At 35.5% G+C, this 24,238-nt stretch overlaps 3 protein-coding genes across 7 annotated transcripts in view; 1 reads left to right on the top strand and 2 right to left on the bottom strand.

Annotated features, from left to right (window-relative positions):
- Window positions 1–484: 484 nt before the first annotated feature.
- LOC102591528 (WD repeat-containing protein 43) lies at window positions 485–7,959 on the bottom strand. Of its 2 annotated transcripts, none has more exons than XM_006364129.2 (12): window positions 7,706–7,959; window positions 4,834–4,932; window positions 4,456–4,568; window positions 4,137–4,291; window positions 3,972–4,060; window positions 3,349–3,886; window positions 2,814–2,924; window positions 1,925–2,163; window positions 1,754–1,836; window positions 1,345–1,456; window positions 1,181–1,255; window positions 485–1,086 (listed from the first exon to the last, which is right to left on the bottom strand). In XM_006364129.2, the coding sequence occupies exons 1-12, from the start codon at window positions 7,793–7,795 to the stop codon at window positions 904–906; spliced, it is 1,887 nt and encodes a 628-aa protein (XP_006364191.1). In that variant the 5' UTR covers window positions 7,796–7,959; the 3' UTR covers window positions 485–903. The 2 variants fall into 2 exon arrangements, with proteins under 2 accessions (XP_006364191.1, XP_006364192.1); XM_006364130.2 differs by having other exon boundaries at window positions 4,456–4,563.
- Window positions 7,960–11,077: 3,118 nt separating this feature from the next.
- Window positions 11,078–15,744, top strand: LOC102591204 (microtubule-associated protein RP/EB family member 1B). Its single transcript, XM_006364128.2, has 8 exons — window positions 11,078–11,306; window positions 12,729–12,797; window positions 12,885–12,971; window positions 13,522–13,628; window positions 13,728–13,864; window positions 13,936–14,012; window positions 14,622–14,735; window positions 15,382–15,744. Exons 1-8 carry the CDS (start codon window positions 11,202–11,204, stop codon window positions 15,487–15,489), a joined length of 804 nt encoding a protein of 267 aa, XP_006364190.1. The 5' UTR covers window positions 11,078–11,201; the 3' UTR covers window positions 15,490–15,744.
- Window positions 15,745–16,465: 721 nt separating this feature from the next.
- The window catches only part of LOC102590844 (uncharacterized), an 11,138-nt gene continuing 3,365 nt past the window's right edge, over window positions 16,466–24,238 (bottom strand). For 2 of the 4 annotated variants that reach the window (XM_006364127.2, XM_015303833.1), the window contains exons 4-10: window positions 24,005–24,094; window positions 23,833–23,913; window positions 22,590–22,784; window positions 20,402–22,516; window positions 18,733–18,879; window positions 17,746–17,915; window positions 16,466–16,995 (exon numbers count right to left, since the gene is read on the bottom strand). In XM_006364127.2, the coding sequence (XP_006364189.1) occupies window positions 17,838–17,915; window positions 18,733–18,879; window positions 20,402–22,516; window positions 22,590–22,784; window positions 23,833–23,913; window positions 24,005–24,094 (2,706 nt within the window). In that variant the 3' untranslated portion in view covers window positions 16,466–16,995; window positions 17,746–17,837. The other 2 variants (XM_015303835.1, XM_015303834.1) reach the window with 2 other exon arrangements.

The raw sequence follows: 24,238 nt of genomic DNA, 5'->3' as shown, positions 1-24,238 counted from the left end.
TCTGTGAACCTTCAATATCAAGCTACGGGGTTGTGATTCTTAAGAATGCTTGGGATAGCAGTACTGTTTAAATAGGATTTTGATCTTTAAAGCCAATTGGAGGGGTAAGCAAATGAAATTCTATTCAAAATTTCAACCCTTCTGTAACTAAAAATTTCATTCAACTATCTTCTTAAAATCTACCTATTCATGACTTAGCTGTAATATAGTTTAATTCTCTTGCAATCTCGATTATTTTACGTTTTTTTGTTAATCAACTCAACTTTGTAAAGAGTTGCTTATCTAAAAGGTCTAGATCTCATAATCCCAACTAATACTTAGCTTAACCTCACTTGCGAAACTTGGGCTCTCAGTTGAACTGAGAATGCAATAAAACATGATTGAATCTTAGTACAAGCTCGACACAGAAGTTAGATTGTAGCAAAACCCTATCTCAAATTGGATATTTTAGCAGTTCAATACTCGAACTCATCTCTTTCGGATATTGCAAGCTTTAATCGGAACTTTAGCTCAACTCGAATCATTTCATTTGTGCCTTGAAACAAAATTTTGTAGCTATTGCCCATCTCTAAAAGAATAAAATACAAAAGTAGCTTACAGAAGGAAACAAAAAATTTGCAACTCTAACTTTATCTTTGATGCACACTCATGACAATACATGGTAGGCAGATAAATAATTTTAGCCCTCTGGAGACTCAAAAAATCAGATGATATTTTGATTCTTCTTAAAACAAAGTCATCACGTCACAAAGCTTTCTTTCGTTTGTATCTTCTATCGAGTCGGTATGTGTTGATATCTGAGTCATGACGTCTATTTGGATCCGTTGGCCCTTTCCAAGATAGTGCATTTGTCCGACATATGTATTGCATTCCCACAAAACTGACTGAATTCTTGTTTGGAACTCACTCGCTCATGCCATCACTTCCTTCGTGATCACTAATGTCGCTGAAAGCCTCGGGTTCCTCAATATCTGGGATGCTTTCTGTTTCCATAGTAACTTCAGAACCCTCCTCGTCACTGTCATCGTTATCTTCATATATGATGGGCTGTATGGCACCATCTTCATCATCACCGTCATCAATAGTCTGCAAAAACATAAATAAATTTGTCAAGATTCAGTCCAGGAGAGGGTGAGAGGGGGGACGTAATTGAGAGATTCACATTCCGCATTGTCCTTACCCCTGCGTAAAGCAATTCTAAGGAACTTGATAACTGAAGAGCTTGGGGGAGAGTTGAAAGTCTCGCATCAATAAGCTGCACGAAGACCAACAAAGTAGCTTTAATTACATTCTACCAGTTGCTATAGGTACTCTATCAACATATTTAAGAGTTACTACCCTAACCTGATATAAAGAGTTGAGTGCAAGCAAAGAGGATTCTTGAGACATTATTCCACTGGCGTGTTGGAGAAGCAAACTTCGCAGCCAAGGAAGCGCACAAGCCAATACAGCACCCCTGTCAAGAAAAAGTACCATAATTAACATTAACTCGACCAATCTATGACAACAGGAACTTGCGAGAAGGCAACTGCACGTTGCAGATGTGGATGGCAGAAAGGTTTTCACTATATTGATAGCATTGGACAATATATTAAACAGCAAATGACAGTTTGAGCCACGTAATGAGTCTCATAGTTAGTATTCACCCCTAAGGTGCAATCTAACTTGATATTCTTAAGGTGGTCAAATGAAAATTTAGACAAAATACCATAAAAGGAATATCCAGGTTAGGAAATCCACAAATCTCCTTTACCTTGACTGGATAATTGACAAGAGTGACTGTAAAAGCTTGAGAACGTCTGAAGGATTTAAAAGAGAGACTGAATTTTCAATGACCTGGAGAGTCAAGATACATCCCACTGATTAGGAAATAAAACATCAATCAGATGCTAGAACCCTGAAAATAATTCAGTTGAAATATAACCTTCTCATCTTGTCTGTATAAGCAATCTATCAAAAGTGCTCGATCATCAGCATGAAGTGCTTGCTTCAGCAATACATGAACTGAATCAGCACTTGGAGGCTTCGTTTGAAGAGCAGATTCTAGATTCTTGTTGCTTTTATCTTCATTATTGTCTTCCAAATGGAGCATTATGAGTTTCTCGCCCATGGTTGGCTCGCTAAAATCATCAATCTGAACTCCGTCAATAGGTTCACCATTACCTACACATCATCAGACAAAAAGGTTATTCTCTATAAGGTAGTGAATGCTTTTCAAGTCTCTAATATCAAATGACCCCTTGTCGTAATGCTCAATACACAGAAACATCATAAAGATGACACATAAAGGTCCACCCACTAAAGGACAAAAATAAATGACCCCTTCCAAAGGAGATGAACAGGTTGTCTACTGAACACCAACTGACCAACAGACTGATCAGGTACCAAACAACTCCTGAGGTCTATTCTACAGGAAGCAGTCTGCTTGTAAATAATAGCCCTCATAACACAATGTCCATCTAGGAAGCCCTAAAATGTCAAGACATCCAAGATAATAATTATATCCAATTGCAAGAGGGAGTATGCTATTCCCAGACTTAAACTCTCCCTTTTACTACTTAACACTAGGCTTGACGATTAAGTTTTTTGTAAAGGGATATCAGGTAAATGGACCGGTACAGATTCTCTATATACTGAATTTTACTTTATTCTTAGTCATTCTCCAATACATAAAGATAAGTCATCTGTGGTGGAGAACTGGAGATCACTAAAAAGCAAATTGCCTTGGAGAGCAATAGGTCTGGGGAGCCACCTAAAATACATATGTTGGAACTCAATATGAGTAATGCAAAATATCATGCGACATATCATACCATTATCCGTAATAGTCGCTTCACCAGTGACATCCAGATCAGATGCTGGTCGTTTGTTTGTCACTTTGCTTCTCTGGATTAAGTTAGCACCTTCAACTTCCATATCTCCACCTGAAACAGAGGGAGGAGGAGTCAGAAAGATTACAAGGACAACTCTATTCTTGAAACTGTTCACATCATAAATAAAAAAATGTCAATTTATCATTCACATGATGTATCAGTGCGCATGATACATGAGATTCTCAAAAATCTTTTTTTGATAAAAATTCTCAAAAACCTTTGTTAAAACTAATAGAGTGATGGCCTCATTTGCAAAGAAGTTGGCAACTTAACAAATGCTTTAAATCTCTCTCAGTGACTATTAGACCATCTAAAACGTCAAGACAAGAATTCAAGTTTAAGAAAATGTAGCTCAGCGCTGTTTGGCCAGTCAGGAGTACAAACGGAAGAGGGGTGACAGTGACACAGACTTCTGTAAAGGAGTTTTGATTTTCCCACAAGGAAACAGCAACACATAAACTGCTATTAAAAACACCTTTTTTGGCATGGCCGTTTTCTTGAACTGAAGCAATCATTTTCTCGGTCTGGTCTCCTGCTGCTATGACGATATCCTCCCCTGGACTTGAAATGTCTACTGATGTAAACTCTGGGGTATCAACAGAGCCATAAGCAATCAAGGCTCTCAAATGTGCATCTCTATCTAAAGCATGCAATCTTGCAGCGATTACGGGCACAAGATTCCTTCTAGCTCTTCCAGCTCTCTCATCTGTTTCCCCTTTGCTGGATTTTACTGTGATCTTAATTGGCTTTGCAGCTTCATCAGTGATGGACTCAAAGTTCCAAACATAACAAACACCCTTCTCTGATGTTGCAAGGATAACCATACAATCTACTCCCTTGCAATTATTCCTGCATTCAACCATTACAGGAGGATGTTTCATGGAAACAACATGCCCATAATCTGCAGCCCTTTTCCCAAAATCAAGTTTCCACACTTGAAGTTGTTTCTCGCCAAGCCCAGCGGTAACAGCAAATTGGGCATCATCAGATAGCCAAATATGTTGTGCAGCAGCCTGTTATAGCAGCTTTTTATATTTATGGATCTTTGTAGACTTCAAATAACATTACATAATGAAGACAAAACTTGAGACAGCTTACTGAATCAGGAGAAAACTTCAGCAACTCTTTCCCGCTTTCTGGACTTAGAAATCGCAACTTATCACTGGCCACAGCTATAATTTTCTCGTCTTCGCAGTGAGAATAAGGAAGTCAGATAAGTACTTAAAGTAAAAAAGCAATTTAAGACATAAGTTGGATACAAACCAGTTGAATGAGCAACTGAAGAAATGGGCTTCTTTGACACTTTGAACTCTTTGTTGACTTCTCCAGTTTCGGAGTTCATCTCAAGTACTAAACCATTCGCAGCAACAGCATTAATCCTACGACCTTTGCCCACAAAAAACAGACCAGTAGCTCCGCTGCATTCAAAAGCAAGATATTTCTTATTTACACTTTATGTTTTTGGTGAGAACAAAGGCATCCATCATTCAAGGGGTGTTCATTACTGTCTACGTGTTTCTTGGCAAGTACTTCTCCATCCAACATAAGAGCAAAAGTACCTTCTGTCAAAAAAATAACATACCTAGGAAGGGCTCCATCTTTTCTCCACCTTACCAATTTAGCGGAAATGTCAACTGCTAAAACACTTCCGTCATCTGAGCCAAGAGCTACTAATAGACATTGTTCTTTTCTGCGCTAAAAATTCAAAACAAAAAGATACCACATAGTCGTGAGATTAAAAATAGCCTAACGACGTTGACACTATTATCAAAAGTGTTACAGTGAAACAATTAGAGCATTGACTAAATATTCAAATTCACACATAGAGGTGGAGAGATCAGATCTTGTACAAAAAACGTAAGCTGATCTTTTTTTTTGATGAAGAAAAAATTTGGCTGATTTTTTACCACTACATCATTACAACAATCAAAGCTACTTTTTTCAACATTCTCTGTCATACCTTCTTTCCAATAATACAGCACGCCATGTAAGAGAAACTGTCTCCAGAATTCTCCGGTCTCCACTGACCAAATAAGCTTCCACTACTTGTGTTCCAAACCTGAATCATGCAACAATTAGTCACCAAGTATGTAATAAGTAAAGCAAAAGAATACAAACACAATGTAATAGCAATGCAGAGTGGTAACAATTATGGGAAACACAATTGCTGGCATAGCAGCAAGCAACTAACCAGTAATTCTTCTCACTAACTTGACTCCAATCCATAACTCTTGAATGGGAGTATGACATAAATGGAAACCAAAAAGCATACAGAAAATTGAATAATGGGATCACACGTGCACCTGATCTAATCTTGATAATGGTTGAACTTCTTTACTGTTTTTTGTACAAGGATGGTTGAACTTCTTTACTTCATACTTTTCAAAGCTAATTTACACTTTTAAGACCATTTCACTTCAAGAAGAACTTGCAATACATAGTAGCTTTCAAAAATAAAAGTCAGGTTTTGAGAACTCCAATGATAGGATACGGTATTTTTTTTTTAAAATGGAAATAGCTTTCTTCTTAATTTCTTTTCTTTACATATGATGGGAGAAAACAGTGTTGGTGTGGCAGAAGAAGCTGATTTTGACCTGCTGACACGATATCTGATACTCTCTCTCTCTGTTCCAGAATGACCTCTTCCCTGAGTTTGGAAACAATTTAACTAAAACATTCCAATTACCTCTAACCAGTGTTTTGGATGGAAAAAGGCGGCAAGGGCCTGCCTCGCCTCGTGGCGAGGCGCTCGCCTTTTTGAATTGAGGCGCTAATTAACACCAAAAATTTAAAATTTTAATTGCATATATAAATATCCAAAATCTTAATAGCAATAACATATATTAGCAAAAATTTCAATTCAAAAACTAATAGTAGATACTAAAAGTCTAGAACTTGAATGCCTCAATAATTCATAAGACAATTGACAAGTAATACTAGAACTCTAAAAGTCCATTGAATTCACTATTTATGGACAAATAAATACTACAATAATTAGTATAAAACTAAATTAAGTAGGGAATAAATAAATATAGAAGGATTAATTTATTTATTTTAAAAAATATATATATATATAGTGAGCACTGTTCAATGTTCAGTACTTCAGAGTTCAGTAGCTCCAAGCCTCCAACATAAAAAGAAAAACAGAGCACTCACTACCACTGAAAACAGAGCTCTCAGCCACTCACTACAACTGAAAAACAGAGTAAAGAAGAAGAAGAGAAGAATTGAAGAAGAAGAACAAAGGTCTCGTCCTCACTCTCGAAGGGGTCGCAACTCGCAAGGAAGAGGAGAAGAGTAGCGATTCGCCAACGTTTGCAAAAATACCCCAAAAAAACCCTAATTTTGGCTTTTAATTATTAAATGAGACCTTTTAAAATAAATAAATTAAAAAGGCGACGCCTTTCGCTTCGCCATGTCGCCTTTCAATCGTCATAGCTCGCCATTCTGAATTGCCTCGCCTTGCCGGAAATAGGCGATGCTGCCTCGCCTTTCGTCTTTGGCGAGAAGGCAAGCGCATTTCAAAACACTGCCTCTAACGAGAAGTTTTTATAGCACACAAATATTATGACATGTTTAAGACCACAAGGTTCGAAAATCTTATAACCTTGTATCAATGACATGTTTAGTACCACAAATTTAAAAAATATTTCTTTCTTTCTTAAACTTTGATCCCAATCAAATAGGTTCACATAAATAAAAATGGGCGAAGTACATTGAATGCTTTACAAACATACTATATTTGTAGAGATTTTCCTACTTCGTATTCTTGTCTATCTATGTATTAACAGAGAGCATGCAATGCCCTGCGTATGTGGTGTTTTGAGTTAATAACTATTTACATGAAGACTAAAACACTTCAGTCACTTAAATGTCTAGGGAGAATCGTATGATCTTGTCGTGTACTTGCATAATAACCTACGTAGAGATTTTGAGCACTGGCTTGCAACTAACATTTGGAAAATGGCCATTTCTTCACTGTTAATTATCTTTCCTGCATCCTAGCTTCTTATTACATTCTGCTGAGTATAGTACTTTTTGCATCATATAAAGAATGAGTAGATGCTAGATGTGAGCCATCAGCTCTCGACATCCTTTGTCCATTGTTTGTCTTTGACAATATGAAATGTTCAAATATGTATGCTCAAGTCATGCAAAATATCTGCCTATTGCGTTCTACATAACTTAGTCAACCAATCATAAGAAAGTCATTCACACTACTATTTCCAGCCAAGAAAGCAAATATTCTTCTTGTGTTAATAAAATCTCCTAAGATAGTATGCCAATTGAGGTCGGGTACAACTAGATATTATAATATTTTTTGGTGATAAATAGTGAAGACATTTAAGTTGCAAAAAAGAGGACTGATACTAGGCAACTGCTGCTAGAAACAATATGTCAGAATTGCTATAATGTCATCAAATGATGTGAATAAGTATGAAGCTGTTACTGAGCAACAAATTCATATACTGGAATTTTGTAAATATGGTCACATAGGTGTCTAGAGGGAACCCCTCCATAATGTGGTACTATTACTCTGAAATATTCAACTAATCAGCTTCTTAAATCTATAAGAATAAACCATCTCTCCCACCCAAAGATGTTCTAAAAACACAAATATCAACATAGTAAAGCAAAAAGTCACTACTAAAAAACTTCCATTTTTCACTCAAGCTTCTTAATTTTCAAGCCAATCAAATCAATTTGCAAAAACAATAAAAAAGCGCCGTAACTAAATGGAAACGAGGGGAAGTAAACATTATTGGTATAATATTTCCCGCAAGTAGAACAAACTCAACTGACTCGTTCAAATGCAAAGTAAGAGAACTTACTCTAACAGTTCCATCGGGAGACAATACGGCGAGATATTCACCGCCGGTAGTGAATGATGTAACTAGGGATTTTAGCTTCTCCCTCGCCATGACAAAAATGGCCGCACAAAGTTAACAACAGAATCTGAGTAAAAGTGTAACGAAGTGGCGAGTCTGCGTTAACGGAGAGAGAAGAAGCACGCAGAGAAATAGAGAGACAAATTGACTTTGTCGGAGAAGGAAACGCTGCAGAAAGAAGAGAAAGGAAGGAGAAAACTCGGCAGAGAGGGTTTTGGCAAGATTTAACGCGATAAAAGTGATTCATAATTGGGCTCCAAATTTTGTTTCACATTTGGGCCGTTACAACGAATATGGGCTTGGACCGGCCAAGTGCAAGGATAACCCGCTTTTCGCTGATTTATGCAAATGATTCATTTTTAGGCCACTATTAAACCTGTCCCTCTTTTAAAATTATAGTCATACAAAACTTACCTTTTGAATAATATTAGATTTATTAAGTAAAACATCTACTCAAAATTTGCTCAATTTTATTATGAAGGGAAAATTGTACATAATGGCAAACTATTTAATTCAAATTAAATGGTATAATCACACTTTGATTTAATTGTGTCTTGTAGCAAACTGTTTGCCAGCGCCTCTCTCGCTCAAACTCTCGCTCGCTACTCTCCTCTCTCGCTCACTCCCTCTGTGCTCGCCTCTCTCACTTTATACAACAGAAGTGTATAAATTGCGTTTCTGTTTGTATAAAGCGAGAGAAAATTGTATATACACATGCAAATACATATATATTCGTCATATACACTTATAATTATACAATAAAAATATTCCCCTGCCCAGTTTTATGTTTGTATAATGTATAATTTATGTTTGTATAAAGTGAAAGAGAGCGATTTTTTATATACAAATATTTTTGTCAACGATTTATACAAACAAGAGGCTAACAACAATTTATACAAAATGGCCTGCTAGCGAAATTATACAATTCTGAAGAGGAGCCAACGAATTATACAATTGCTTCTTTTTGTATATATGTATAGTGAAATAGACAACTTTTAATTGTATATGTATAGCGAATTATACATATTAATGTTTGCTATGGAGCGCAATTATGCAAATTTGCTATAGCATACAAATATGATTTTTTTGTTTGCTATATGTGAAAGATTAGAATATCTCTAATGTTTGTAGTAACTTACAAGTTTTAATGGTACATAAATTAAAAGGGTCATTTACGAATTAAGAGTACTTCTCTATAATAGTAAAAGATGGTAAAAACTCAAAACTGTAATTTGAGATTTTAATCAACATATGTTCATATGAACACACCTTAGAAAGATGAACATCACGAAAACTTTGGATTATAACACTAATATATATATAAGTTAAAAACACGAACTCAACAATTTGATTGTTAACTAGCCAAAATCATCAGTAGAAATAAATTACATCATCACAAATTGTCTCACACCAAACATCAAGAGTAGATTAAGCAATTCATGTAGACCAACATCACAAATACTTTGTGCTAATTAAGCCTCAATGATTAAAGAAAAGAAATATTAACATGTTTATAGATTATATGAACTCTCTCATCCAACAGACTAACAAGATCGTTGATCTTCGAACAAGGCAAATATCAATTATGTGTCATTTATTCATTATTGATTAAAAAAAGGGAAAGTTACACATTTAACCGCTCAACCAAACATATTTACCTAGAGAATATACATGTATTATACATTTGATTATATACCTATTTTGAATTGACTCTCTCACCTAATGGATTACCTTTTTGATTTGGGCTCTCATATTCAGTGTACAAACAACAACTTCTGTTTTGTTTTATAATATATATATACGGAGAGACAAAAGTAGACAAGTTATATATTTCATATTAATTCTCACCTAACTGAATTTATTTAGGTTTGTCAACTAGACAAGGCCCTTGAGCTTCATATATGTTTTTTCACTAGAAAATGAAATCTTAACATTATAGTGAGCATGCAAAAGTTAGTAGCTAGTAGCTAGTGTTGTTTCCATTTATAGAAGATGATGGTGACAAAGTCAATTGGGACCCAAACTTAAGAAAATGGACAATTGGCAACTGCTCAAAACCAAATACGAAAGTGACAAAAAGCTTACTTCTTGCAGTCCGCTCTCACGCTCTTCCTATAAAATAACTAGTATTAAAAAAAAAAAAAAGCAAACGATTCTTTTCCCCCAAAACCATTATACAAGCAAGAACCCTCCTTTTCTTTTACACCTTCTTTGGATGGTTGTTACTTCTTACTTCCTCCGTCCGTCGTATATTAATTGTTCATTTTTTCTTTTATATACTCTTTAAGAAATTATAAATAAGATTTTTTTAGAACTAATTTAACCATTAAAATTTATTTTTGGAACTTACAATTTCTTTTACACATTCAAAAATGAATTACTGTACGAGTAAAATGGAAAAAAACAATCAATTCTCTTTTGATTTTGTAAATAATAATAAAAAAAAAAAAAAAGCAAACGATTCTTTTCCCCCAAAACCATTATACAAGCAAGAACCCTCCTTTTCTTTTACACCTTCTTTGGATGGTTGTTACTTCTTACTTCCTCCGTCCGTCGTATATTAATTGTTCATTTTTTCTTTTATATACTCTTTAAGAAATTATAAATAAGATTTTTTTAGAACTAATTTAACCATTAAAATTTATTTTTGGAACTTACAATTTCTTTTACACATTCAAAAATGAATTACTGTACGAGTAAAATGGAAAAAAACAATCAATTCTCTTTTGATTTTGTAAATTGACAAGTAATTCGGGACAACTACTTTTAGTAAGATGGACAACTAATATGAAACGGATGAAGTATCTGTCACTTTATAATTTATTGCACAATATTGTATTTTTTGTGAATATATAGTTAGAATATATTATATAATTTTACATCAGAAATTTGAAGGATAGACCTATAAAAAAAGTATGATACAAGTTAATTTTTTTTTATTTTTTTTTTAGAATAAATGATAAAATAAGATTATTTAAACAATAAATAAAAGACAAATGAGGTAAAAAAAGAAGAAGAATATTGTTTCGATGAAAAAAACCTATGATTAGCTTTTCGAGAAATTCCTAAACAAGAAATAATGTGGTCATACCAAATGGATCATTGCGTTATGAGATTAGAGTTGAATTCAACGCTTGCTTGAATCTTAATATCATGAAGATTTAATGGAATAAAATAATTAATTAGGCACTTACCTCTATGGGCTATGGGTTAGGCTAACAAAATCCAAATAAATAAAACGGAACGGCTATATTAAAAACTGTGTAATTTGAAATACGAAATCCCTTTCTTTACGCACCCTCTCTCTTCAATGTTATACTATATAAATAGTAGTATCATCTCTCTTCTTCTCATTCCATATATGTGAGTTTTTTTTCTTCTTTTTTTCTATATAAGGTCATTCCATCTGCTTTCGTGGAATTGAAAAAAAAGAAGAAAAATGGCGAATATAGGGATAATGGATAGTGCCTATTTTGTTGGAAGGAATGAGCTATTGACATGGATCAATGCCAGGTTACAGCTTAATCTTACCCGCATTGAAGAGGTATCATACCCCCATTTTCTTGATTTTCTTTATCTTGTTTTGCGTTTTCTTGAATGGCTTTGTTTTTCTATATCTCTTGAGTTTTTTATTTTTGGGGGTGAATTTCAAGGGGTTTTGGTATGTAATTTCTTAATCTGTTCCGGCTTGTGAGTTGTTTGATTTTTCAAATAGTTTTTTCTGTCGGTTTATGGGTAATGTAATAAATGCTTCAATTATCATGTTCACATCTCAAGAAATTGTGCCCTCCTTCTGTTTTTTCCCCTTGTTATTGTGTTATTAGACATTGATATTCATACAGCGAATTCACCTAGTTTGGTTGAGGCATTGTTGTTTCTTTGCGAAATATTCCTCAATTATTTTTCAGAGTTTGGATCCTCTACATTTTGTATAGCTGTGCCTGTGAGTTCATTGAGATTAGATTCATTGATTTGGGATTTTGGTACCCGAGTTGGACGTAGCAGTAGAACTCTGTGTACTGGCTGTGGTTGATTTGATAATTCAATATTTATATCAGGAAGATGTTTCTATAAGTCTTCACGCTGGTCTATGACAATGATACTAAATTCTGAAGCCTTTGTGGTTATTTCTATAGATTTTTTGTAACCTAGCTATCTTAGTTCTCAATGTAGCATATCTTCAAGATAAATGCCTGTTAACATTACTGGTATAAAAGTTATAACCCTGGACACCTGGTGATGCAAATGATCTCCCAAGTATTACATTTATGTTCAACCTAAATTGGTTTAATTTTCCATTTGATCGTTGTAAAGATCAAGTTCTTGAGGAAAGGAACAAAAATAACTTGCTGATGAAATGGGTAGAATTGTATTACAAGTATGATTAATAAACAGTTGAATACAGAATGTGACCATATTATATTGCTGCAGTTTTATCATGTAAAACAATTATTTATTTTTCGTTTCTGGTGCGGAGATTAGCTTTTGGTATGTTCATATGAAATCATGGAGTGTCCAATCAAAATGAGATGGACAAGGAAATTTCAATGAGAAGCCAGACATTGAGCAATGTATGACCGACGAGGTCCAGTCATACAAAAGATAGATCGAAATTTTCTAGTAGGAAGATATTGATCTTAAAACAGATTAAATTTGGTGTTCACATTCTCCTTTCAAATTTATGTTACTAGATAAGCAAATGCCTATGTGATTTATCTATGAAGTAGGGTTGGGCTCGTATCACAGTTTGCTTTAAAGGTTCTAGTTGCATCTTTTTTGTAATGAGTGGAAAAGACTAGCCAACATTTTAGCAACCTTAATATGTTCAGTTATTTAACTTAGTAAGTATTACATGTTATACAGTATAGTAGTAAGCATAGATGATAATTACATTTTGAAATGTTGATGATTTTATTTCTCTTCTAATGTTTTATAACATATTTGATTTACAAATTTATTATGTTAGGTTGCATCTGGGGCTGTGCAGTGTCAGATGATGGACATGACCTATCCAGGAGCTGTTCCAATGCACAAGGTGATTACTGCATGTGATGTTCTGGTGGTCCTATCGTAACTTGTTTGATTTGTTGTGGCATCTTTTATCGATCATATTTGGTTACAGGTTAACTTTGATGCAAAGACTGAATATGACATGATCCAAAACTACAAAGTGCTGCAAGATGTGTTTAGCAAGCTAAAAATTGACAAGGTAATTTCTTACGAAACACATTTCAAGTTTTATGTAGATCTTTTTACTGAGAAAGCTTGACTCCCTTCTTTCTTCCAAATGCTACCCTCTCAGGGCATGTCATATGAAGTGGGGCTTAAATCGTTCAACATACTTGTCTCGCCTAGTTTTTACTTTTCTGTATTTAGCACTTTGGATCTGTGATGGTGCTTATCTTACATTATAAATAATAATAACTATAAAAGTAAAACAAAGATTTTATTTTGTTGGTGGGTTATAGCAAGTACCTGGTGGAATAGTCGAGGTGCAAGCAAGTTGGTCTGGACACCACCGTTATGAAAAACAAATAGTAGATTCTTCTTAGAAGATATTCAGACATACTAATTCAATGCTGATTTTAAGGAATGGTTCCTTTGAGATTTTCCCTTCAGTATTACCCGCACAACTACCTTTTTAACAAAATTTTCAGCCATCAATGTTTACCCTTGATGAAACAAAATAACCTTCTGTGGAGAGGAACTAGATGATTCTTTTTGATAAAATTTACAGTTGGTTTCCATTCTGCTTGCAGCATATTGAAGTTAACAGGCTTGTTAAGGGCCGTCCTTTGGATAATTTGGAGTTTCTGCAATGGCTGAAGCGTTATTGTGAGTCTGTAAATGGTGGTATTATGAATGAGTATGTGCTTCTTCTAACATACTTGAGTGTTTTGTTTCTTTTCTAAAATTTGGATGCCAGATACTCACTAGTTGTCTCTCCTTTGTTGTAATTGTGCAGGAACTATAATCCTCTGGAACGTAGAAGTAAGGTTGGGAGGGAACGAAATGTGAAGGGTTCTCAGAGATCTGCAAAGTCACTTCTAACTAACAACAGTCATAACCCTGGATTAGGGGAAGGCATGACTAAGATTAAAGGTGAGCGTCAGTGATATATTCCTATCTATTCTCAGTTAGTATTACTTTTCTTAAACTATGTTTTTGACTAGGAATAAAACAAGGAAGGTCAAGTCCAGTAATGGGTGGGGTTAATTCTTCAACGGAGATTCAGGCTTTGTCAAAGGAGGTAACAGTCTTATATTTGTGTGAAGTTGGATCTTTCAAAACCTATTGCTTAGCTTTTAACAGATTGATTGAGTGAATGAATAATTGTCTCTTCTAATTTTCAAGCACTATTAAGCTCAATTTAAGCTGGCTTAGTCAATCACAGTACTTGTTTCTGTATGGTCAAAAGATACTCCTATTCTGACATGATCTTGCAGAACTTTTTTGGACCGCCAAACCACACCAAAATGTAAAACATTCGAGGCTTAAGATATGGTTCGCTTAGCATTAATGGATCACATCTGCTGCTGTTGGTTCTATTTTTTTTCTTTCTTTTCGACATTAGGTTCGGATTTTGACAGGAGCCTTAAGTTCAGTTATAGATGTTATGACAGCATAAGGATATGTCAAGATTTGATTCATCCTAACAGATGAATTGTTGAGTAGTGGAGTGAAAAAGACCGAAATGGATATTCCGGATTCTCATAACAGATCCCCCAACTAACAGGGATTGTGGTATAGTTGTTATGGAGTTTTATTGTTTTTCTTTCCTTTGGTGATAAGTATCCCCTGTTTTGGTTGCCTAGTAGTACTTCGAATGCTTAGTGGCACTCATATCTTAACCATCCAGGTTACAGATCTCAAGCTCTCTGTTGACCACTTGGAGAAAGAAAGAGATTTTTATTTTGCAAAGTTACGAGATATTGAGATTCTCTGTCAGACTCCAGACTTAGAAGATGTCCCGGTAAGTTCTTCTCTCCCATCTCTACCAAAAGAGAATTGATTGTGATGTAGTTGCCTAGCTACAAAAAGCTCCTCTATAGTGTGACTTTCTTGTGCATGTCTAACTGATAACAAACAAACATCTCTGAGAAGGATCAGCATATAAGTGATTGTACTTTGTGCGCTTATTGGGATAAAGGAACTTTGTGCCTCCTCCCTTCTATTACATAACCACTGATAGTTTCAAACCCCTAAACCCAGCCCCTCTGTAGCTTACAAATACTACACCAGTTGCTTGTGTCATGGATTTCCTTCATTAATGTTTTCTAATTGTCACATGTATAACATGGTAATGAGAGTATTTATATGGAGTAGTTCATTTTACTTTGCTTTCTTCTGAATTATGCTGGCTATGAGAAATTATTTGACCTTCTTTCTGCTATTTTTTCCCATTATTTAAACATTTACATTGGCATCATGTATGATACTTTTAGAGATTTCCACTTAAGTGATTGTGCGTTGATTGGCAATTGTGTATAAGCATAATACTGAACACACTGCTCCTTCTGTATCTCACAGTTAGAGTAAAGTTTATTCATTATATCATTAATGTGTGTTACGAGTCATCTAAATCAATGGTGTTGTGGTATTATTATTGCATTCCACAGATGGCTATGGCAGTTAAAAAGATATTATATGCTGCTGATGCAAGAGAATCAGCTTTGGCCGAAGCTCAAGAAGTTCTGAGTCACTCCGTGGATGGAAGTAAAAGCTGAACTGGAATTGGAATATGATAAGTAAGAATTGCGTGCAGTAGTTTCTTAATTGTAGAGGTTACTGTTTCATCTTTGGTGAAATGTTGCTAAGTTTCTGCTGTGTACATCCATGTGTTCTTTTTTTGGCTTTGAAAAAAGTCTTTCTCTAATGTGTACTTGATGGAGATATCTCCAGTGAAGCGGAATTTGTATTTCGAATTTCGATGTTTATTAGTCAACTTTAATTGAAAGAGTACCATGTTCCACAAATTGAAAGCTTTTTTCCCTCTTGTTATATTTCTAATTTTCTCTTGCCTTTTTCTTTGTTACTTTTAAATTTCAAGAACGAGTCTTTTCTATCCAGAGATAGATTACACCGTCTTCTGACCTTTACACCAAAACTATAAGTATTGCTAGTTGAATTGTTACATCTTCAGCATGAAAATGAATTTTCAATGTAAAGAACTTGGGAGTGGGCATAAAGCTGAAAACAAAAGGCACTCATTGCCATTACACTGATGCTTGTTATCATGTGGTTCCACATGAAATTCTGACAGCCCCGTATGCACGATACAAAGTGGAAAAGTAGACATATATTAGCAAAATTAATAAAATATTACTAATTGAACAAGACTCTCCTCACCATTATGCTAATGTTTATTGAAAAGATCTAATGTTTTGGCACAAAGGTACAAACATCTTTGCTTGATGTACCAGAGACCGATGCATTATGAATATGTATATTTATTATCGTCGTCCATGGCCGGGCCCGATTAAGGAACAAGTTTAAAAGGCGCAGGTAGTGATTTGAAAGAAGCAAATGAGTGGATGCATTTGGAAAGTGAGTTTTGAAAGAGAATGCAGGTAATAAAATAGAAAAAGACTAATGTGAATCGAATTCACTTCTTTTGCATATAACACAACTTAAGTATGCCGTCTACATATATTCCTAGTTGATTCAAGTACACCTAGGGTCGTTTGATAGAGTGTATAAGAATAATGCTAAACAATAACACTTGCATTAATTACACATAGATTAAGGTGCTATTTGTATTTGTATACTCGTAGTGTTAAAACATTTATTCTACAGTAACATTATCAAAATTGACAAGATATGGATCCTCGGATCAATGTCAAACAAACAAAAAGAAGTCCTCATACTTCTTTACACAGTTAGGAGAAAGAGAACCGCATGAAGTGGGTAAGCATAGGTACTTCAACAGCTCAATGCATTCAAACTAGGAAGAACATATCACAGCCTGTTGATTCTTATCATGAATTTCATTTCCTTTCACCTACTCATCATAGAAACAGCAGCCTTCAGTTCATCCTAATGTGTACTACGGATATTAGCTCCACTCTATATGCAAAATTGAATGTACACTTTCCGATAGAGAGACAGCTTCATTAGTATCAAACCTTTGTACAGGTAATAAGACTTTTTCCCTTGAACCAGTTGGCGTGCATCTATCTCATCGTTCTCATATTTTCACGAGTGATAAACTTTCAGACATCGATGACACCCAACTGCACATGCACAGAGATGCAGATAACTTCCATTAAAATGTATTTGGAATAACAAAATTTTCATCAAATAGTTACCCACTACTTGTGGTTTCACATGATGCAATTGAGTACCGATGTGATCCTTTTATTTATGATGGGAACATAAAAAAAAAACTTAGGGTCACGTCTGCATCATAGCAAGCCGGAGGAGAATCCTCATATTGATGCAATAGGGCATAGGCCCTTCATCCACTTCAAAATGCAGAAAACTTAGATTGATTTAGACAACAGATGACTGGAACTATGAATAATAGCAATATTCGTGAACAGACAAATAAACAAGCTGTACTACAAATTAGATGTGGGCCAGTGGAAAGATGATTATTTGGGATGGACATAATTAACTGAAGTAAATATACTGAGTTAAGAATATGTAGAGTCAGATTATGGTCAAATATCGCGAGTGAGTGTCAACCAAATAGCAGCATGGACATGTATCAACCGTATGATAGGATCACTATGTCACTTGGTATACAGTTCTAACAAGAGATTTATCAAAAATAGCTTCTCTCGGAAACTTCATGCACCGGGAGGGGTTTATCTTTAACAGATTTCTCATTCTTGATTAGAGAAGATGGTGCGAGTTTGCTTTTTGTCAAAGAAATTATTTGTTAGAGAAGATTGTAACTGGCAATTTTTTTTCCCAAAGCATAACTAACCACTCACTGAAAAAAAAGTTAAATGGAATAAATGAGTAATCTCGAAACCTACCATAAATCTTCAGTGATCAGCAGAAAAGTGCAAAAGGAATAGGAGTATGATGAAATCCTAGCTGGATGGTTTACTCTTTCTTGAAACAAGGATCAAGGCACTGTCATCGTTGAATGGATCAGATTTTCTGCAGAACCATCCTGAGGTGCTCTTGCAGTGTTGCCCTTTACCTAGGTAAAAATCCAGAACACAAGAATAAGAACACTTCAATGAAAAGTAGTTACAGCCGGGAATAAGGATAGAGTTCTATAAGGGGATGAAAGTTGTCCCAAGTGCAAACTAAGTCCTATCTGGATTGAATAACAGCAGAAGCTAAGAACTGCTCCTGAATTCTGGAAAGAATAATTCCAGACGCAGGGCTTAAGAGGGTGCCTTCCAAAGTCAACGAGCACTCAAGCATGTTACACATACATGCTAGTATATCTTATGTTCCTCTAACATATCTCTAATTATCTACAATTTGTAATCACAACCTATTTTGTTGAAGTACCTTGACATAAAACAATTATGGGGCAAAGCTACAGCTATTGTATTTCCATTCTCCACTCAGAGAAAATAATATTATAAAAAAGAAAAAATTAGCTTCGACAGAGTAACTGAACTGGATATAATCTAGTACCCCTTGTTACTAGTTCTAATAGTTGTGATTATTATTTCTGTTAGGCACTCTTCTTCACATTTATTGGTTCCACATTCTCTTACATAGATCTTTTTGTTTATCATTTCTTCTTTCTCCATGCTAAGTCAAATGCTAAAATTATTTATCAGGTACTTAATTTGACTTAATTTCTATCAAAGTTTTTGGGCTAGACCTGGACAAGTAAAAGAAGCAGCTGGATGTAACGATAAACAATTAACCACTGAATTATGATTTATTTGTAAACAAGGGAATTTCCAAATCTCATTTATAATTAGTATACACATATTTTCAATTATCTGCAGAATATATTTAAGGATGTGATGAATATATTAGGAAAAAGGGTCTACCTGCGTCATTAGAGATTTGATGACTTCCTTAGCAGCATTATTTTTGTCTGTTTCTATTCTAGCTTCTTCAGTTTTCTCTTGTAGTTGAGTTGATTTTTTCTCAAGCTCAGCCTCTAAGAATAGGGATCTCTGGGTAAGAATCTCTACCTGCATGGGGTATATCTCAGGTGCAATAGAGCACATACAAATCAACTTATACCACAAATTTGTTTGTTTGAAAGGATAAGTATACCTGCAGTGTGAGAATTGAAGTACAAGAACAGTTGGATTATAGTTAAGTGGTGTAGAACTTTTAAGAGTAACTACTTGATTTCAATTAGTGGAATTCAAAAATAATTTCAACTAAATTGGAATAAAGGATTAAGTTGCTGATCTAATTAGTGACTTCTATCTAATGTGACTCTTTTGAAACAATTTAAGAACAGCTCAAATTATGAAATTATGGGTGAAAACACTACCAGCTAAAGAAAAATGTCTAATACAAAAGACGTCTTAAAATAAGATGGGATAGCAGAGCAGTAGATTGGAGAAGGAATGTTAACAGAAGGACAGGTCTCTTAAATAATAGATGCAATATAGAGGAGACAGGAAAAGTTGGTGCAGGATAAATGTTCTAAAAAATCTCGCGTCTTTTGGTTATACTAACAATATAAGACGTCTAGTGAAGGAGAATAATAAAATAAGAACATCAATATGAACTGAATCCAAGTATTAATTGGAAATTGAACTGTCTAGCAGCATAGTATTCAGAAGTCGTAACCATATGTGCAAGGAGATATTATAAGGGAAACTGTATCCACGACAAGTTGGTCTTATGAGGAAGTTGATATTTAAGTTAAATGGTACTTCAGAAAAACAAATCTAAATGTAATTACAATCAATACTTTTGAATGATATACAATTAGTTAACAAGTAACAGCAACTTTGTGAACCAAACCAGGATATCCTAAGTGTGAATAACTTACTGTCAACCACATGCAGCCCGACCATTATATATACTTCTTTTATTCTTTTTTCCTTCATTGGGCTAGTGAGTGATGGTTCCACCAATTTATATAACAAGTTCAAAGTCATTCCATATGTTCCCAAATGTGATTTTAATTCTCAAATATAGAAAAATAAAAAAGTGATAAGTAATTCTGATATTTTAACATTAAACATGTGTCTTCTACTTCAATGATTCTTCTAGGAATGACAGAATGCAGCAACAGTGGCCCTGAAAGATTCGGGCACCATTCTGGTGTGTTTTTGGGGTACAGTGAGTGGTGCCAAAGGATGTTAGAAGCTTAATGTCATGCTGACAGGGACACAGGAATAGCAGCAAACTGAAACAGATTTGGAAAACCATCCCACTGCCCACTGGGCATTATGTGGCTTATATGCCTACAGATAAATAAGAGATGCTTTGAGTAGAATATACAACATCTATCTTTTGTAAAATACAAATGCATTCAGAGCTTATATGTCTGGTGCAAGGAATACAGATTAGAAGATCTTTTTGTGAGTTTTTGGACTGAAGCAAACTTTGTAATGAAGTCTTTGTAATACTTCTTTGTACTTTTTTTGCAGTACCTTCTTGGTACTAGCTTTAATAAAATTACCCTTACTTTATCCAGGAAAATAAATGCAGCAACAAAGAGGGTTGGCAAAAAATCTTGGCAATTTTTACCTGCTCCTTCAATATGGAAATTTCCTTTTTCAGACTATCACTTGTTTGCTTTGAATCATCAAGATCCACTTCGTGATTTGCTTGTGCAGCAAAAGCAGATCTCAGGAACACAGAATTAGATGAACTTGATTCAAAAGAAGCAGGAGAACCAGCTTGAGAACGACTTGTTGATCCAACAAAAGAAACAGACAATTTCTCAGGGCAACTAGAAAAAGACAACAATCGGCTTGATGTTTGAGATACTTCACTCTGAGTATTGCCATTAGGAATTGGAGAGACATTGTCAGAGTTTGAATCTTGCTTCTGGTTCTTTCTAAAACGTTGATCGTCAGACCTGAATGAATTGAATGAGGACAGCCTAGAGAGAAGGCCTTTTTGTTTGGAAGGCGAGGTCTCTTTCCTCCTCTCTCCAGTATTCTTCTGTAAGCTTCCAATAGTGGCCTTTGGTGGTAGACAAGTCAATCCAATATCCAAGCCCCTGTTCAATTTAGTAAAACAATCTTCACACACACGATAAGGTTTGTTCATTTTTGGAGCCAAAGAAGCTCTTACAGATCTTCTACTGGTGCATACTGTGCAAAAGACAAGCCCACAGTTGTAGCAGTTATGACGTTTTCGTCTGAGATTAAATGGACTCTGGCATCCAGCACAAATGGAATTATCAGCAACAGACACTTCTCTGTGTAGACAAATGGCTGCAGTAAAATTATTTCCACAGACCACATCCTTTACTTTTTTTGCTTTCAGCGCTTCAACTAGTGTAGGAGTGTTCCTATCATGATTGTCCCCATGTCCTAGTTGTCCATTTCCTCCCTTTCCCCACGTGTAAAGCTCAGAGTTTGAGCTCAGGGACACTACATGGAAAGAGCCACAAGCTATTTCTTCAATGAAACAATCTGTAATTTTTCCTTGAACACGAGAAGGAAACTTCCCAGTACTTCCAGGAATTCCTAGTTGCCCATAATCAGCTTTCCCCATTGTATATACTTGCCCTAATGTTGTCAGAGCAACTGTAATACTATGGCCACAGGCTACTCTACTGAAGTTAATGCCATCCAACTGTACAACTTTGCATGGAGTGAGTCTAGAAGCATTATCTTCGTGTCCAAGTTGTCCGTCATCCCCATTTCCCCAGGTGAAAAGCTTCCAAGGTGGGGAATTACAAGAACTGGAATCGTCAAAAGAGAGCTCTACCACAGCTGCAGTGTGCCAATGCCCACATGCCACTCGAACTGTTCTTAGTCCTTGTAGAGTTTCAACTTCCCTAGGAATACCAATGCTACAACGATCCCCATGACCTAGAGCACCAAATGTTCCATCACCAAAAGTAAAAAGCTGGCCAACAGATGTTATAACAGCTGAATGCCAAGGACCACAAGAGACATATGAGACACGCTTACCAACTAAAGGACCCCTTACTTTTTTGGGGATCCAGTGACTGATTCCAGTATCATGCCCAAGGAGGCCAAAGTTAAAGGTACCCTCACCCCATGTATAGAGATCTCCACTGATTGTTGTGGCACAAGTATGATAATCTCCGCATGCTGCTGATGTAACATTCAACCCACAGAGAGTGTCAATAAGTTTTGGGCTAGAAACGTCAGATTCTACTCCATGCCCTAGTCTGCCATTTAAGCCCTCTCCCCAACTAAAAATCTCTCCTTGCTTTGTGATTAGTACGGCATGTCTGCTCCCACAAGCAACATATTGAGCATCAAGTAGTAATGCTGATTCCAAGGTCCTTGGTAAAGGTGCATCTCTTCTTGCAGTTTCAAATTTTCCAAGTCCACAAATCCCACCACCAAGCAGGCCATCACCAATTCCTTCTCCCCATATTAAAATGTCGCAGAGGGTATCAGTATTTGCGAAAGATCCCTGGCTAGATGAACTAATGGCACTGGAGAAACTAGATCGGATAGTATCTGCAGAGCTCTGCCCAATTTCATCATCTAAGTTTCCATATGATCTTGAGCTGAGGGAACTAGCAGCAAACTCTCTATGGGAAGAACATTTTGCCGCTGAATTATAAAGTAAATAGTCAGAGAACGCTCTTTCTAATCTCTTTTTTGGAGGACTCTGAGATGGAACTGAACCCAATAGATTTTTCTTTGGGTCCTGTCATGAGAACAAAAAGGGAGTCAAGACCATAAATCAATCAACTTAATGATAAATTCATCATTGTAAGTACCTCATAGGGTGTACTGCTGCTTCCACTACTACTTGACAAAGCAGAGTGAGAACTTCGTTGTGTCACAGAAGGTGAACCATCAGAATATGCTATATCATGTCTTATATCGTTTGTCCACTTTTGACAGTCAACCCGAGATGTCAAGGCCCTGAGAGCAACAAACCAGACTTCTGCCTCTTCCTTATCTTTGCAGATCTGTCAAAGGGTTCAGTTTGTTGATTCTATAATCTAAAGATATAAAATTCTTCTAGAATTCTCCATTTTTCTATTAATAGCAATGGTCTACTACAATCACCGTTTTCTGGATCATCCAATTATCTTAACTCTGACAGTTCTAGTGCATATACTTTGTAAATACATAACACATGCTATAATGATGATCTTTGTGGCAACCATATCTAACCAGTAATGAAAATTAACTTTTTGCGAGGACAGAGGTTCATATTATCCTGCTTCATTAACCCATTTAATCTCTGGAATTTAAAGAATGGGAATTCTCCCTCAATAGGAAGGACACAAGCATTTGCATCTCTATAATATCAGTGAAGTGATGACATGCAAGTACAAAGATATACACTTTCTTAAATGTTGTATTTTTACCAACGAAATGAGCAGTTACAAAAAATCTACAATATATTATTCCTGAAGCAAGCATATGACTCAAAGTGCATATATCATGAAAATACAGATGAACTGTGTTCATGATCGACATAGTAATAGCAAAGATACCCATTCCTTTGAAGCATGAAGACTGGCTAATGTTGACAAATACAGAAAGTGTCTCCCATCTGCAATTAAGCATAAAGATACAATTTCCAATGTTCTGCCATCTCCTCATACTACTTGCATAAGTTATTTCATAGATTTACATTTTACTAAAACAAAAAGGCAACTAAGGTATGAAATAAAAATGCATGGCTAGAATTTTTAACCTCAAAAGAGAGTCAATCTATTAACTGTGGAAGGCATTCAAAGAGCTATCTGTTAATGAATCAATTAACAGCGGTTCAAACCTCAGGTCCATATCTATCATCCCAATAATAAAAAATTTCTCTAAAGAAAAAAAAGATTGGGGGCTATTTAAATCTCACACTTCCCCATACATAGGTAATTAGTCATATCTAACTGTTTGATGATTATTTCTACTCAAAAAGAAATATATGAATGAAGGAATTCCATTTTATGCAAGTACCGAAACTTAGAAGGGAATGTGACGTGCTCTAAAACGGTAAGTATTACTTACCAAATCCAAGGAACTTTTGCCATATAGAAGTGAAAATGACTGATATTCCTTCTCAGGTCTAGGAAACCGCTGAAAATTTGCCTACAATTTCATTTGAGACAAAAATATCAGTCGCACAATACCACTTAGGATGAAGTTTGGTGCGCATAATATTAATAACGTAAGATCTTACAGTTCGTTGACCGGGAATAATCCTTGAAACCTGACTCAATTGAAGCTGTTTCTCTTCCTTTTCAACATACCATATCAGTCTTGTTTCATCCTGAAATTAGTCCATCAGAAGCAGTTGATGGATGATAATTTCAGAATGGGTTACAAAACCTCAGAGGAATACCCCTTATTTGAAGCAGAGAAATAGGACTCTTGTGTGTAAAAGAGTCTCTCTGTGTGTGGGGAGGGGGGGGGT

The sequence above is a fragment of the Solanum tuberosum genome, unplaced genomic scaffold, assembly GCF_000226075.1.
Source record: "Solanum tuberosum cultivar DM 1-3 516 R44 unplaced genomic scaffold, SolTub_3.0 scf00482, whole genome shotgun sequence".
In the NCBI taxonomy this organism is placed as follows: Eukaryota; Viridiplantae; Streptophyta; class Magnoliopsida; order Solanales; family Solanaceae; genus Solanum; species Solanum tuberosum.
Note: the sequence above shows the minus strand (reverse complement) of the source record. Positions and strands in the feature narration are given on the sequence as shown.